This window comes from Carcharhinus amblyrhynchos, chromosome 13 (assembly GCF_965287045.1).
Source record: "Carcharhinus amblyrhynchos chromosome 13, sCarAmb.v2.hapA, whole genome shotgun sequence".
In the NCBI taxonomy this organism is placed as follows: domain Eukaryota; kingdom Metazoa; phylum Chordata; class Chondrichthyes; order Carcharhiniformes; family Carcharhinidae; genus Carcharhinus; species Carcharhinus amblyrhynchos.
The window spans coordinates 47,951,215-47,968,562 of NC_137336.1; the positions used below are offsets into that span (position 1 = coordinate 47,951,215).

Below are 17,348 nucleotides of genomic sequence, written 5' to 3' on the forward strand. Positions count from 1 at the left end.
GGAACAGTGCTAGCTCAAGTGAAGTGAGCCACTCATTTAGTCTTTGCACAGCAACCATCACTGAGGTAGTGATTTGTTGCAAAGCCTTCCGCTGCACTAGAAAGAAGCAAAATGTCATCGGGTAAGCAGAGGCCTGGCATCAATCGGGACAGACCTTCACTTCATTGATGCCAACCTTGATCTAATGTTGAGTGTGAGAAGGGATATCCTCTTTTTGGAAGATGGTTGAGGGTGGCCACCTCATTGTATATTGGGGCATTACACTGTTCAATGTACACTCCATCTATCTCCAATCTCTTCCGTCTTCTCCTGCTCCTCCCCTGATGAACTGTCTCGCTCGAGGCGTTCATCTTTCATAAGGTCCAGGCCTCTCTGAAAGACCATGCTATGAAGAATGCAGCAAACTAGCATGATAACTGAGAGTCTTGGCAGTGGGATATTAAAAGCCACTAACCAATTGGCTCAGGTACCAGCATCACGTCTTCAAAAGTCTAGTGGCCTGCTCAATTGTGGTGCTGCTTAGCAAGTAACATGGGTTATATTATCTCAGTGCTCCTGAGGCTCCTGTGGGGGAGAGTCGATAGCCATTTTAAAGGGATTTCCTTAGTCCCCGAGGTCCCATTTAACCATTTTGGGGGTTGAAGGGAAGTTCTGAGGCAGTGTAAATTGACAGAAGATGAAAAGGTCATGGCATGGCAGCTGCCAGGAAACCAAGGGTGTGTGTGGAAGAAGCTCCTGTCCTGATAGCAGACCGGTTGGGAGTTGAGAACATATTGATAGATAACACTGCCAAGTCTCTATCTTGATGGCCAAGTGGATGCAATCAGCAATGCTCTGAACCATGGGGAGTCCAGTGAAACCCAATGCTGATTGTCCCTGTGTAGCTGTGTCTGTCCAGCTCTAGCAAATACAGGTGTCAGCACCAATGAGATTCAGTGCTGTGCAGCTGTTTTTTAGATGTCACTAAGATCCAAAGTTTCTCTTTGCAAAGAGCTGGCAGCAAAGAAGTTGAAGGTTACGGTGACTTTGAGAGCTGCTGACAGGACATGACAACAAATGATGCAAAGCATTTGGCAACAATGGCACCAATATCTGGCACCACCTGCCTGAGAGTCACATTCTCCTGTGGCACTGGGTCTCCATCATCTCCAGGTGGCACTGCATGCAGCGGTTGTCTTAATTTAGAATTTGGGCCTCTGTTGCCTTCCTGTCATAGAACATAGAACACTACAGCACAAACAGGCCCATCGGCCTATAAGTTGCGCCGATCATATCCATACCTACCAGGCCATAGAGCTATCTGTAACTCCCAATCCCATTAAATCCCATGTCCTCCTTACCTGTCCCATGCTTTCCCAATGTCGGGAATTCCATCCCTCCTAAGGAGGATGCTGCCCCTCATTGCCACTGGGCCCACTTATTACTATCAAAAACTGTTCCTTCCACCACCACATTCTTTCCTTGACCTCCACCTGCCACTGGGTGTAATGGACAGTGCAGAACTTTCCAGATCCTCCTTTGGTCATCATCATTTGTTCAGTAGATGATTGCTGAAGAAAACCTGCCAACTGCTTCTGTGACCAGTATCTGCATACAGTCTGATTCTCTTTTCAGAAATATCTACAGAACACACTGGAATGGTAATTTAGGAAGAGTTTGCACTGTCAATATCAGACTTCCAATGGGAAGTAAAACTGGGCAAGTTGGCCATTTTCCACCCTGTCAGTTGGATTAAAATCCCCTTCTCCAACTAAGATTCAGTTCCAGGTCAGGAGGGGGAGGGAGGTGGTGATGGAGGAGGGGACATTGGAAGGATCTGGTGGGGTGCTGTCATGAATCTTGTTTTGGATGGCTAGAAGTAATCTGGATGGAGGAGAGCACCAGCTGAGTGCCTCTCTCAACCACAGGACTTGCAGGATTCTGAGAAGCAAGCTTCCAGGAGACAGAAGAAACCTACAGTAGAGTGAAAGCACTTGGGGAGTTCACCTGGCAGGGTGATACCATGATCGGGCAGGGGACCAGTCTAGTGCATTGCTCTCGGGATGTGCTGACGCCTGTAATCATGATTTAGCAAGCTAAAGTATAGTGTGGGACAGCATGGCACCACAGTGATTGGCAATGCTGCTTCACTGCTGCCGGGTTCAATTCCTGACTTGGGTCACTGTCTGTGTGGAGTTGGCACGTTCTCCCTGTGTCTGCATGGGTTTCCTCCGATGCTCCTCCCACATTCTGAAAGACATGCTGGTTAGATGCATTGACCTGGACTGTGGCGACTAGGCAAATTTCACAGTAACTTCATTGCAATGTTAATGTAAGCCTCATTGTGACTAATAAAACTTCAAAGGATCACAGTAGCTAATGAGGTTGAACTGAGGCTTTACCTGATGCAATTTTCCAAAGCCATCTTGGCTTTTTGGCTAAAATGAAGTGTTAGATCAAGCCTGGGAGAGGGTGCCATGCCTCATCCTGTCAGCTTGGATCTTGTTTGATTGAGCTCAAGATGGGATGTCTTGTCTTGTCGGCTTGGATCAAGTTTGTTCCTCATATGGGAACCATGATTGGACTTTAATCAAAAAAGCCAATTCAGACTAAGTACCAAAAGGTACCAAAAAAAATTATACAGATGCAGCACTCATGTCAGTACAAAGCAACAGTCGCATCATCAGGTACAGCAACACAGAAACGTGCATGACATTTTGCACATATATAAAGAATTGTATTTGTTACATTTTCACCTAATTTGTTGTATAGTTTGTGCAATGAAGCACCAAAGACAAAAACTGAGTTTAAAATGAACAGCCTTAATGCACAAATAAATGCTTTTTCAGCCTATGTATAACGTGCAGCTATAGAATGGATATTTTATATTCTTGATGTGGATATGCCAGTGTTGGACTGGGTTAAACACAGTAAAAAGTCTGACAACACCAGGCTTCAGTCCAACCGTACTATCAAATAAATCGGTTGGTCTGAAACCTGGTGTTGTCAGACTTTTTACTGTATTTTGTATTCTACCAGGTAGCTACGTATATCCTTTGGAAGTCATAGAGCTGAGTACAGTAATGCCATCGCTGTTGGATACCATTTGAAAGACTCTACTACTCGTTAATTATTGACAGGCAATTAAATCCTTTCAACTGCAGCTTAATGATATCAACAGAGAATGTTAGAGGCAGTGCCTTACTTGTAGTTTAACAAATAGAGAAAGCTGACTGCTGGTGAGTTGCTTCATGTGAACAAGTAACCTTTATGCTGCATTTACGCTAGGACTATATGTGTGGTCACAGTGAAATCACCAAGTTATGGTGCCATTCAGACGCACCACACTGATTAGAGCTTTATACATATATTTGCACAAAGCTCTATTCGCATCTGGCTTTGATTTGTTTTATTAATTCAATGGGATGTAGGCGTCGCTGGCTCAGCCAGCGTTTATTGTCCATCCCTAATTGCTCTTGAGATGGTGGGGAGCTGCCTTCCTGATCCGCTGTAGGCTCTGTGGTGTAGGTACACCTACAGTGCTGTTAGGAGTTCCAGGATTTTGACCCAGCAACAGTGAAGAAATGGCAATATATTTCCAAATCAGAATGGTTCGTGGCTTGGAGGGGAACATCTACTCATGGTGGTGTTCCCATGTGTTTGCTGCGATAATCCCCAATACCAACTGGTAATTCCTTCAGCTTTTTATAACTATGAAGATTTTAAAGGAATATCGACGCTCTCAAATCTTGAGGCAAACTATGTCCCCGCTTAAGTGGGAATGGGCAGTAGTGTGAGGAAATTGGGACTGCAGGAACAAACTGGTGGGTTACCAATGGGATTCAAGTGGGGTCTGATTATCAAGATATTTCAGACCTTTCGCTGGTATTGGTGAGAATGCTGCCCACCACCAACCCAATGTGTAACACACATCAAAATCAGCATTAGTTTTGAAGCTCAGAAAGTTGCTTTCAAATTGGTGATACTGCAGTCAGTGCATACCAAAGCCCTCGTTTGGCTCTTTGTGGTGTTCTCAAACCCAGAACCAAATACAGAATGAATTTCAGTTCATCTGCTGATACCTTGTGGTCTCGCATTTGCAGCAAATCAGAAATTGCTTCTCACCACAAAGGAGGCAATTTCCATTACTCAACCCTACAATTTCTCAACGTGAATGAGGCAGTATGAGCTAAAAGTAAACCTCCCACTGACTTCTCACCCAATGACTGCTTAATAGATTTTTGAGTAGATTTGATTTATTTGGTTAGTGTTTCTGTCGGTAACAAGCAGGCTTCTCATAATTCCATACAATTTAAGCTTCTGTTATATTTTTTGGACCCTGAAGCCATTTTCATTGTCACTTGTGAGGCTCTTATAAGTGATAAAACCACCTACTGATTATGAAGAGTTCAGGCCGCAAAACAGCCAAGTTTTGTGTATATTAAAAAGGTTAGTGGCAACAGAGATGAAAATGTATTGATCTGGCAGTTTTGAAGCTTTAGGATTACCTGAATACTCCTTCCTCCTGTAAAATCCTCAGCCTGCTAAAGAATGCCCCCTTCACAGCAGACTACCTTTGATCATCAGTAAAGTGATGGAAGGGGTCATCAGCAGTCATGCCAAGCTTTGTGTAGGTTGGACTCATAACAACCTCAAAGGAAGATTGCTGGAGGTCAATCACCTCAGTTCCAGGACATAACTGCAGGAATTTCTACACCCAACCATCTTCAACTGCTTCATCAGTGACCTTTCTTCCATTATAATGTCAGAAGTTGGGGATGTTCGCTGATGACTGCACAATGTCCATCACCATTTGTGTTTCTTCCTTCATTGAAGTGTCCATGTCCAAATACAGCAAGACCTGGACAATATCCAGACTTTGGCTGACAAGTGGTAAGTTACATTCATTCCACACAAGTGCCAGGCAATGACCAACTTCAAAAAAGAGAATCTTACCTTGACATTCAATGGCATAACTACAGCTGAATCTACTACTGTCAATACCCTGTGGTTTGCCATTGACTAGAAACTGACCTGGATTATCCATATAAATACTGTGACTAAAAGAGCAGGTTAGATGCTAGGAAGCCGATGGCAAGTAACTTGCCTCCTGACTACCCAAAGCCTGTCCATCTTCCAGAAGGCACAAGTCAAGGGTGTGCTGGAATATTCTCCATTTGTTGGATAGGTGCAGCCACCTGTTGCTGGGTCAATATCCTGGAACTCCCTCTCTCCTTCCCTCCTCAATAGCACTGCATGTACTTGCACTTCAGGAACTGTAATGGTTCAAGAAGGCAGCTCACCACTATTTTCTCAAGCAATTAAAGAGGAGCAATAAATGCTGGCTTAGCCAATGATGTCCATATGCCATCAATGAATAACAGAAAACATTATTCCTTTCCATCAATTTGTCCATCAAAGCATTTACATTATACTGTGGAATACAAGAAAAGAGAGAAAGATGAAAACGCACTTTCAATACTCAAAAAATACAATCACTTGAAGCACATTGCATCAAAATGTATAATCGACTCAATGACATTATGATATGCACACAACAAAATTAAAAATATAAGATGCATAACCTCCAATGCAGGAACTGGAAAGTGAGATTAGGCTGATGGCTCCCTTGCTGTGCTGTAAATTTCCATGTTTGTATGTTTCTAGTTTTTATGCTTCATTTGTCTTTTTGGGTGGTCAGAAGACAACTGAGGAAAAGTGCTCCTTGATACTGACTGAATTCCCAACACAAAATAAAATGTTGAAAACCATTCAGAAACTGCTCATCTGGAGCTGGTGACACAAATTGCAGTTAAAAAATGAAATTAAATCACCACAAGTAGTTGTAAAAATTGAACAGTGCTGCATTGGACACTGAGGATGTTCCAACGCGTCATGGTTTTGCTAAACGTTTTGTAAAACTTCCTCCACGTAAAAGAAAACTATCCTGAAACACACAGCTGCGGAAAGCACTTTAGATTCAATTCAATTTGTGAATTACAAGCAGGGAGATTAAGAAACACTTCCAATGGGGTTTTCAATGTGTGATTGGATAATCCATACTTAAACTTGCTATAATAAATTGTATCTCTGAATTTGGACCATGTTCAAGTTAAAATCATCCACCTGAACTACATTTGAAAAGCACATTCACATTCAGATCAAATTTAACTAAAGACATTGCCTGAAGGAAAAGCTTGTGTATCTATGGTTAAAAGTCATCATAGTAATGGGTGTGACTGTGTAAATCGATAAATCATGCTGAAATTATGAGTTGTGAATATTACAGTGAAAATTTTCCTCAGTTTATGATATACAGGAATACTAAATTTACAAACCTCTTCAGAAATAGCTTTGCCAGTGTCATGCTCCGGTTTATTGTGAACTTTCAGTTGCTATTTTTTAAAACTGGAAGCATAAAGACAATTAAGACGACTGCTACAAATCATGTGACGTTTGGCATTTTGAGTTTCAGATAGTATTTGAGTCTCAAAAGAATAAGTAATTAAATATGGACATTCACAATCATCTGCTGAATTCACACATCCCTTCGTTTAAAGATGGAAGTAAACTAAAGGATTATAGAATCCTAGCTGATCTGACTCTGTGTTGCATTCTGGATGAAATTGCAAATGAGAGGGATTTGAATGGATCCTATCAATCTTCCATTGTATTATGATGGTTTCCCTCATCCAAACTAGACTGAGTGAATCTTAAGGTGTGAGATGGTGCCATAGGATGATGGCAATCAACATACATGCCTCCTTTCGTTTGGGAAAGGAGCTTTGAACTTGTGGAAGCTACATAATGGGAGAACTATTTTATTACCTGATTCTAAACACTGCAAGAATATACTTGCTGACTGAGTTTTCAACCAAAAGGCATCAAACTAACAGCAAGTCATCCAAGCAGTGAAGATAATACCATCTTGAAAGTGAGAGATTCTGTCAGAGAGCGACAGATTCCTTAATCTATTTCATTCAAAGCTTACCTGAGAAGCAACCTCATAAAAAACTGGCCACAAGAAACCTCATAGTCTGTTGAGACCCCATCACTTTACAAGATCTTCATGTCAATTTAAAGCATTAATTGCATCTCAGAAACTACAGGCTTGCCACAAATATTCTGAGATGTGGATTAACACTCTATCACCTTCATCTGCATCTAATCTTTGTTTGCATGAGAATATGTGAGTTTACTAGTGGCATGGTGGCTAGGAGCATGGTCACTGATCTGCAGGGAGGGCCCAGTCTCCGCTCCCAAGAGATAGAAGGTCTGGAAATCGCATCCGGCCAGGAGATAAATAAGTCAAATCTGAGGAGACAATTATGTGTAATATAATATTTAAGTAGCCAATGGCTTCTGAGGAAAGGTTGTTTGCCTGTCCTACATCCATTAAGTGGGTGCCTTGGATATGGATTGGGTTGTATTTAAATGGTTTAACATTTTCACATGTGACCTGACCCAAATACTCCTGATTTTGGAATTCAACTTGCCTCCATTACATTTCAATTACCTGCTGATATGTTCCGATGGAATGGATATCACAGTGACTCTCTCTAATCTAGAGAAAGCCAAGTAAACAGTGGGTCGAATGTTGGGACCCGCAACAGCAAAAGGTGTTAGGCAGGTGCAGTGTAAGTGTTGAGACTTCAGTCTGGTGCCAGTTACACTAAATCCAAATTGTTAATTGGAGGGAGTACAGAGGAGGTTTACTAGGCTGATACCGGAGTTGAGGGGGTTGAGCTATGAGGAGAGGCTGAATAAACTAGGCTTGTACTCGTTAGAGTTTAGAAGAATGAGGGGAGATCTCATTGAGACATATAAGATGATGAATGGGATGGATAGGATAGAGGTGGAGAGACTCTTCCCGCTCAAAAAAGACAGTAGGACTAGGGGGCACAGCCTCAAGATAAAGGGGGGGTGTTTTAGAACGGAGTTGAGGAGGAACTTCTTCACTCAAAGGGTGGTGAATCTCTGGAATTCTCTGCCTGTTGAGGTGGTGGAGGCTGCCTCGCTAAATATTTTTAAGACGCAGGTTGATGGGTTTTTGATAAGCGAGGGGATTAAGGGTTTTGGGGAGAGGGCGGGAATGCGGAACTGAGCCATGACAGATCAGCCATGATCTTATTGAATGGCGGGGCAGGCTCGAAGGGCTAGATGGCCTACTCCTGCTCCTATTTCTTATGTTCTTACGTTCTTATGTTCTTAATGAAATGTAATTCAACACAAAATACAGGTCACATTTATGCCAGAATCAATTTAAAGCCTGTAACCAAATGCAAATTCTATGGCTTTCTGGTCAGATTTTAGATAATTTTAGATTCAGCCTCCCTTCCAGAATATTATATAGTTATCTCAAAAGTCACTGTCTGACTGATTCATCAAAATGATTAGGGAACAGTGATGCTGAAGCAAATCTCACCCTTTCTGCTCTTTGAAAGATTATTTAACAGTTAGCACATATTCTAGCATCTACCCAACAGGGGAGTAAACTGTCATAAACTGTGAGGGGGGAGGAGAGCAAAGTATAAATGTTTATCTCTTCAAGTCATTTGGAACAGAGTTTATATTAAACAGACAGGGCACAATGCTTCTGAGCTATGTTCACCATTTGGGAACTGTCCAATTTTTCTGAAGTCAGTTCAGTGCCTTTTGGGTAACAATAATAGTAATTTCTATGGATGGAATTGAAAATCTGTGAACAGGCTGTATCATGGAGTAATTGTTGCCCTGTTGATGTGAAACAGTGTGTGGGGCGCAGTGTACACATCGCTGAAACTGAAATTTATATTAATTATCCACTGAAACTGATTTCTATTACTCACAGCATGTGAAAATAATTAGTGCTTCAAAACAGCAGAGCCTAGAAAGCAATACAGTTGATGGATTTTGCACAAGGAAAGAAAAACATGCTTTTAATTAGAACTTTTCATTTTGTTAGAACAACCCAAACCACTTCGCAACTCATGAGTTACATTTTGAGGTGGGGTTACTGTTATTTTTAAGGCAATTTCTGCACAGCTAGGTCCAACTGAATTAAATAACCAATTATCTATTCTGTGGTGTTGATTTGAGTGATAATTATTGGTTGGGATAACGTCCTGCTGTTGAAATAGCACTTACTTTGTTCACCACAGTTTATGTTAGATGATTTTAGTACTACGACCAGAAATCAACAGTGTGACTTTCTAAGCTGGGTTAAGCATAACATTTGTCATGGGAAATTGATGTTTATTATATAGCCAAAGCTTGGAAATTAGATATCATGTAGAAAGGGAAAACAGTACAACAGGTTAGAAAGGCCATAATCACAAGCTGCCAGTCCAACTCTTAGCACTCTGAGCAGGTATATGATTGCTTTTCCTGTCACTCCCCAATTGACCTGGAGGCCTTTGAATGGAACAGAATGGGCCAGTTAAGGCAGGGCCTGATAAAGGTGGCAGGGTGTCTGGTGTGGTTCTTGGGAACTGAGAACTATCGGAAATCTGGAGGTGACAAAGCCAAACACACTCAGCAGGGGAAGTTATAGTGAAAAAAAAAGTTTTAAATGCTGCCTTCCAAATCCACACAGCTTATCCTAGAACGTTAACATCTCTCAGAGTGGAGAACATAAGCTCTAACATTTGCCTGAGCTCCAATAATTGTTTTTCCTTTCCTCTCATTTACACTTAAAATCTTATTCAATACAGAAAACTCTCAGAGAAATGTTAAAGCCTTGTGCAAGTTTCTTTGCAACAATAGTTATGGACTTAAGTAACTTTTTAGCTTTTTCTGTTATTAATGAACTTTTATCTGCAGTAATGCTTTTTCAAATGGTAATGTTTTTCCAATTCCTCTATTGTAATTTTGTATTTATTCCTAAACAAAATGATTGTTTTGAATGGTAAATATCGGGATGTGATCACAATGATTTGTGTGCCTAAACTATTTGACTGTCTGTAAGATATCCTTGAGTAAATGGTATTTTGTCCGTACTGCAACAAGACAGGTTCCAAATGAAATCATAAATACTCCGCTTTAATGTGTGAATAATTGAAATGTGTTTAAAGAAAGACCCCCCACTGCAGCTGCCTGCCTCCCTTCCTCCCCCCTCTCCCCCGCTGCCTCCGGCTTCCATGCTCTCCTTCAACAAGGCGTACCTAAACTATCCTCACAGCCACAAGCCTAAGAGATCCATGTACCACAAAGTTAAGGGGTGGTGGTGGCAAAGTAATCTCACTGGACTAGTAATTCAGATGCCCAGGTTAATGTTCTGCTGACATGAGTTCAAACCCACCATGGAAGGCAGTAAAACTTAAGTTCAATTAATTGATTTTTTTGAAAAATCTGGAATTGAATGCTGAGTGTGTTGCTGGGGGATTGGGAGGGTGGTGAGGATGTAAAATATGTAAGATGCCCAGCACAATGCAAGCTAGGCCATCCACCCTTAAGCCTATTGAGGTCCTAACCTGCCTAGTTAATTGGCAATGAAGGGCCTCAATCCACTTTCAATATCATAAGATGCTGAGCAGTGACAGGCAGGACGGAATGTGAAAGCACTTCTTTCAAAATGCTGAAAGGAGGGTTACATCAATGGGGGGTGGGTGGGGGGAGGCAGAGTGGAGTGTGCCCTGTGTGCATTGGGGCACTGTTTGTCAAGACGTCAGCCCACCTTTTGCTTGCCCCCTGCCCTCCAAAACCTAGTCACCCATTGTCCGCTTCCCCCATCCCCTCCATGCTCCCTAGTCTCTCAGATCCATCCCCACCCTTAAAGTAGCCCCTAATCTAAGTAATGGTGACCATGAAGCCATCATTAATTGTTGTGAAAACCCATTAGGTTCATTAATGCCACTTAAGGTTGGAAATCTGCAGTCCATTACCTTATCTGATGTACATGTGACTCCAGACCCCCAGCAATGTGGCTTACTCGTAACTGCTCACTGAAATGACTTAGCAAGCCACTCAATTCAAGGGTAATTGCTGACCTTGAGAGAAATGCCTAAGTCTCATGACAAAATCAAAAACAAATTGGTCTCATAGAAGTAACATTCAAACGCCAACTCATGAATTTCTTGTGTCAATTCATCTATTTACCTGCTGCCACTGTTGAAAGTCAAGTTTATTTACTTATTAGTGTCACAAGTATGCTTACATTAACACTTCAATGAAGTCACTGTGATAATCCCCTAGTTGCCACACTCCAGCGCAGTTCAGGTACACTGATGGAGAATTTAGCATGACCAATGCACCTAACCAGCACGTCTTCCAGACTCTGGAAGGAAACCTGAGCATCTGGAGGAAACCCACACAGATACAGGGAGAACATACAGGCTCCGCACAGACAGTGACCCAAGCTAGGAATTGAACCCAGGACCCTGGTGCCATGAGGTGGTGCTAACCACTGTGCCGCCCCAAACTAGAGACCTATGATTGCACTGCTCAGATAGAAGCAATCTGGCTGTGGGCTTTCATGTTTTGACTGCAGACGGCTTTGACCCAACGGCTGCTCTTGTGGTAATAAAAATGCCATTGCTCTCCATTGTTATTGGTCTGATTTACATTGAAGAATGGCAGGAGTGCTGCCTAACTGCTGTTGAAACACTGTATTGAAGGAAAGATACATTCAACTTGCCCCACAGATGACCAAGTTAACAAACAACATCCCTTTAATAACAAAACCAACAAGCTGGAAGATGGATATTTGTAGATCATTTTACTGACAATGAATAGTGCAGGGACATCATAAAGTATCAAAGATGAATAATTATGAATGTATTTTAATTGGAAACTAACTAATTATTCAATGTTTAACCAATAGCAATATCGCTGGTGTGAGTCTAGGTACAAGGAGTTATGAAGATTGGCAAAGAAAAGATTGGCCTAGATGGAACTTTGAAGGACCTTCAAATACTAATTGAATTGTTATTTATGAACAGATACCAAAACAGCTTCCAATTTCGAACTTTCTCTCTTAAAGGCACTGCCAATGGCTAGGTTCTGTACTTATCCAGTTCCTCTTCTACCTCACCTAAAGGAACATTTTGTATGTGTAATGAGTGTTGGCGGAGTTTTCAATCTCAGCTTGATTTCTTTTCATCCAAGTCCAAACATGTGCCCTTTCCAATACAGGTCACCAGACAGCAGTCTGGAGTGCAACTCCTAAAGGACTTCTTCCCTCCTGTGCCCAGGGCTGTTTCAGCTGCTGCTCTGATCTAGATCAGCACAGACCAGAAATGTGATATAATTTTATTAAGTAAAGTCAAAACACACGCACAAGATCAGACAGCATCTCGGCAGAGACAAACAAAACTGATGGCCCTGATATGTATTGAGGCAGTGTTTTGGAGATGGAGAGGATGCACCTCAAATTCCCTGGAGTTAGTTTTAACTTAACAGAGTGCGTGTCTTTTCAAATCGATTCCCCACTTGTTGACAGACTCGGCCACCTGTTGAGTGGATAAATTATACAATGTGAGGCCGCAGCCCAGGAGCAGGATGGTTTGGTGAGGTAGAGACTTTGGAATGCACTATACAATGTGATTAGGAGAGCCTGGGGTGAATGCGGTGGGTCTGCTATCATTTGGTTGGGGAGAAATCGTGAGGGCTGTTAGAAGAGACGGAGAGGTGGGTGCAAGTCAGAGGAGGGTCAGACATCATGTCAGAGATTGAAGATTGGTGATGGTAGGGTCAGGGGTCACAGAGTGAAGGGTCAGTGATGGCAAAGGCAGAATGTTAACAAGTTAACTTGTTGTGTCTGGAGGAAACACCCTCTTGCTCCTGTTGCCCAAACAGTGTTGTAAAAGCATGGGCTTACTTGGTGTACCCAACCCTTACTGCTCTTTTTTACTTGCCTGATTTCCTGAAACATGGGAAACTTGCCCAACATTGGATGAAAATCAAAACTGGAACATGTTTGAGATTGGCTTGGTAAGTACACTGGGAAGTGCCTCTACCCACTATGATATTATCACGAGGCTCTGCCCCTTTAATTTTGAAAATATGATTTTCAAACTTACAACCGATTAGAAATTTTGTAATTTGAAATGAGACAGAACAAACTTAAAAATGCAAGGCCACCTTCCCAGCTGAAGGTGAAAAACAAACAAATCACCTTTCGGAGAGTGTGAAAGGATGTTTCCTGCAATTTAAAGATCCATCGAAACTTGGCACTGTTTAAGGAACAAATATTAAAATGCAATGAGCTGACTGTTAAAACAATGGCTGCCACACACAGGCCCACCCAAAACATTTTGGAAATACACAGTGGATGATCTATAATAGCCATGATGTGGAGATGCCAGAGCTGTAATAGGCCAGGCAAAAGCTGTTGCAGGGAGATTGCAAGAAAGACTTAGCAGAAAGATAGGGTGAAAGCTCTCAATTAATCAGTATGAAAGCCAATTTTGCAAGCAATCTACCAGTGAATGGCGATCTCATAATAATTGCAAAATCATTTACAGCTGACGCATCCAGTTAACCCAAATTGGCTTCAACATTCAAAAATGTATACCTCCAGGATAATCAAAGGATACTTAGCTGTATATTCTTTCAGCTTTTTTAAGTTTAATTAATTTAACTTCCCATATTTCTGGTGTGTGTGTGTGTGTGTGTGTGTGTGAGAGAGACATTCTATCTTTATATTTTTCCGTTGGGTTCAGTGATTTATAAATTTGCTCTTCCCTTGACTCAAGAAAACCTTGTTTATTAGTTCCTATTTTTGAGCATAGAGTGCTTATTATATTAGTGTGAGAGAGCTTTGTTTCTTTCTCAAGGAATAGGAGTGTATCAAATGACAATGCAGTAGATTCCTTGATGAAATATGCATTGCTATGCTCAGTTGCAGTAATTATGAGAAATATTTATGCACCAACAACATGGGGCAACCTAACAAGAGTTAAGAGAAAGGGTAGGATTTTCCAGTCCTTCACACTGGCAGGATCTTCTGGTCCCACTGAAGGTGGCCTCCCCATGGCGGGTTCCCTAGAGGTTGAGATGGGCAAGCCACATAAAATAGACAATGGCACGACCGGAAGATCCTGCTGGCATCCAGAGGCAAGCCATCTCCAAAGCTGAAAACATGCCATAGTTGGGGACAGATTCCAACCCTGCTTCCGTGCTTTGCAAAGGTGACCCACCATTGGTTTCTGTCAGGATCTCCCAATTTTACCGCTGTCAACGGATTTTCCCATTGTTTGCACTCTCCACTGCTGGAGAACCTTTGGTGGGGGAAGGGAGTTGCCATTGACAAGAATGGAAGATCCTACTGGCAGGGATAGCCAGAAAATCCCACCCAAGCATTTTGTTTCCAGTGGCTACTTTTAGCTCTGGAATATGGAACAAGTTTCTCTGATAGTCCAATTGTGGAAAATATAACATAGAGGCATTCAGATCCAAAACAGTCTGGAGTTGGTCCATAGTCTATACTGAGGGAAGCCATTTTCAGCTTCAAAAGCAGGAAGGGTTTTCCAACAGGCCTTGGGGCTAATTAAGCAGCCAGTATTCCTGCTTATGGTTACTATGTAGTAACTCCTGCGCGAAAATGTGGATGTAGGTATCAGTAGCAATAGCATTGGGCTCAGTTGTGGTATCTGTTATGAAACGGTCAATTCAGTTTGCTCTTTAAACACAAACAAACAAGCAAAGTTAGGATCGTCAACAAAAAGGGGGTAAAATTGGAGAAAGAGATGAAATGTGCAGCATGAGATTACAATCTGTGTATACATTAATTGTGTTCCTATCATTAATATGCTGTTAACAGTAGTGGAAACAAAACAGACATTGTTCATTGTTTCACAGCAAGCAAATTAGTTGGTGTGGAGTAGGATCCTGAATGGGAAAACTACAGGTTCTAATTTTCAAGTAGTTTAGAAATTCACCAAATATGAACTGTAGTCTCTTCAATCATTAGACAGCACAAATCCAATGTGATCGTTTATGAATGGCAAGTGGGCACCCTGGTGCCAGGAATGGGCAGTAACCCTTGTGATTCGCTGAGGCTGTGCCGAAAGGCATTGAAGAGAGGAACATTAGTATCAGGGAAACCAATCAAGTTGGTGATAAATACTAGTGGAGCATTTGTGGCAGGACACATCCCAGTGGGAGGGATCACAGCTGCTTGAAGACCAACAGCAGAGCTCATCAAACCGGAGAACACTGCTGACTACACTAACTGTGCTCAGTCTGAAGAGAAAAAGTCTAGGGATCTGATTTAACACTTTTTGTTGGAATTGCTTGTTATTGCTTGGAATTGAGTTAAATATGTTGACGGGACCGTACAAATCTGCCGATAATGGTAAGTTCTAATAATGAATTGGTAATTAAACTAACGTGCATCTTTTACAATTACTTTGTCCTTTTTGTGCAGTGAAAATGCACAAAAGACTTAGTATAAAACAAGTACCATAAATCATGGTGTATAAGTTACTCTGGCATATAAGACCAAGCCCATTTTTCTAACTCCAAATACCCATTGCTTATACTCAGTGTACAATTTGACCCTTCAGCCACTGCATGCTTTACTCTCATTAGTAGCCAGCCTCAATTTTTAAAATGTAATCATTCATGGAACGTGGTTCTTACTGTTTCAGCCAGCATTTATTGTCTGTTCCCACTTGCCCTTGAGAAGGTGGTGGTGAACTATGCAGTGTTTATTGTCTATCTCTAATTGCCCTTGAGAAAGTGGTGGTGAGCTGCTTTCAGCCTTGTATCTTATAGGAATGCCCATAGTGCTGTTTCTCACCCCAAAAATGCATGTTTCCCTTACTAGTACTTGTGTAACTGGGCACAAGGCATAACGCACTGATAGGAGCTGTGTTGCTAAATTACATGGGATTTTAAGACATGCAATGCTTTGTTTTGGGTGCTATTAACTTTTCAAAGTGGCCATATCCACACTACACTGCACTCAGTGTATAAGTCAACCTCCATTTCTGAAGGGATTTTGAGAGGTTTTAAAGTTTGAATTATGCCATCTATGGTATTGGCTTAAATTCAGAGTTTGCCAGGATTTTGCTTACATCGTATTTTTTGATATAAGTGGAGATGACAGTGTTTAAATAACGTTGAAATGTGACCTGCCAAAACAATATACTTTTAAAAATATAAAATAAGGGTTATTAGAACAGTATTTATTGAAGAAGTCTCCTAACCCACATTCCTATGTGCAGTGTTGCTGTTAGCCACTCTATGTAAAGTTTTTGAACAGATTGGGTGGGGTTCAGTGGGTCATTCGTTCCAAATCCTGCTACGGTCGCCAAATCGCATGAGAGTGCAAACAGAATTTGTGCTGGTGAAAACTTGGTTTGAGATTGCTGGGATTCACTTGCTTTAATGACTTCACCGGTGGAGGTCCTCACTGGCGCTAATCACGTATGGCCCCCACCAACGGAGTATTGATGTGATGGCATCACCAGTGGGGCCGGAGGCCATTAAAGCCCCCCCCCCCACGTAGTCAGAGACAGGGGTGAGCAGTTCCCCTTGGGCAGAGCCCACCAGGCACCCTGGCACGGCCAAGGGGGAGAGATGGGGGCTGAAGGATGCGAGCCTGAAGGGCAGGCTCATGATGCGTGGCAGGGCCATGACAGGGAAGCAGGGGGACATACCTGCATCGGGGATCGACTGGGGCAGCAATCAGCCAGAGTTAGGAAAGGGGGTTATCGGGGCCAGCGATTGGCTATTGTGGGGGGGGGGAGTATCTGGGCCAGTGATCAGCTGGGAAGGAATATCAGGGCCAGCGATCGGTCAGGAGGAGGGGCAGGGGTGATCGGGCCAGCGATTTGGGGGGGTGGAAACGATGTCTGATGCGCAATCGGGGTAGGGGTTGCAATGTCCGGATGTGTTGGGAGGGAGGGGGAGGCAAGTGACAGATTTCCCAGTACAGAGTGCACTGGAAGATCTATCCTGGTCATCACATATGTGATAATAACCAGGTTTTTATGATGTTAATTGAGGGATATATGTTGTGATGTGGTAATTGATTTTGTGTCTATATATGCTATGTTTGTGAACACAACTCCCACTCACCTGATGAAAGAGGAGTGCTCCGAAAGCTTGTAGCTTGTGGTACCAAATAAACCTGTTGGACTTTAACCTGGTGTTATGAGACTTCTTACTGGATATACGTTGGCCAGGACATTGAGGATAATTTCACTGTTCTTCTTTAAAATGGTATAGTAGTATCCATTATGCCCACCCCAGAGGGGCGATGGTGCCTCAGTTCAACATCTTTATCCAAAAGACAACATCTCTGACTGTAAGCCTCAACTTTTTGTGCTTAAGGACTGGAGAGAAACTTCAACTCACAACTTGCTTACTCGAGGTAAGACTGTTACACCTGCACAATGGTGCCACTAGCAGTCTGCAGCTAGCTTCCTGGTATGAATAGGCCC

At 42.3% G+C, this 17,348-nt stretch overlaps 1 protein-coding gene across 2 annotated transcripts in view; it reads left to right on the plus strand.

Moving 5' to 3' along the window:
- Positions 1 to 15,083: 15,083 nt before the first annotated feature.
- Positions 15,084 to 17,348, plus strand: part of afap1l1a (actin filament associated protein 1-like 1a) — a 92,774-nt gene continuing 90,509 nt past the window's right edge. Inside the window, exon 1 of one of the 2 annotated variants that reach the window (XM_080201653.1) lies at positions 15,084 to 15,253. In XM_080201653.1, coding sequence (XP_080057779.1) covers positions 15,220 to 15,253 — 34 coding nt within the window. In that variant the 5' untranslated portion in view covers positions 15,084 to 15,219. Of the gene's footprint in view, positions 15,254 to 16,349; positions 16,424 to 17,348 lie in introns of those variants that run through there. The other variant, XM_080201654.1, reaches the window with a different exon arrangement.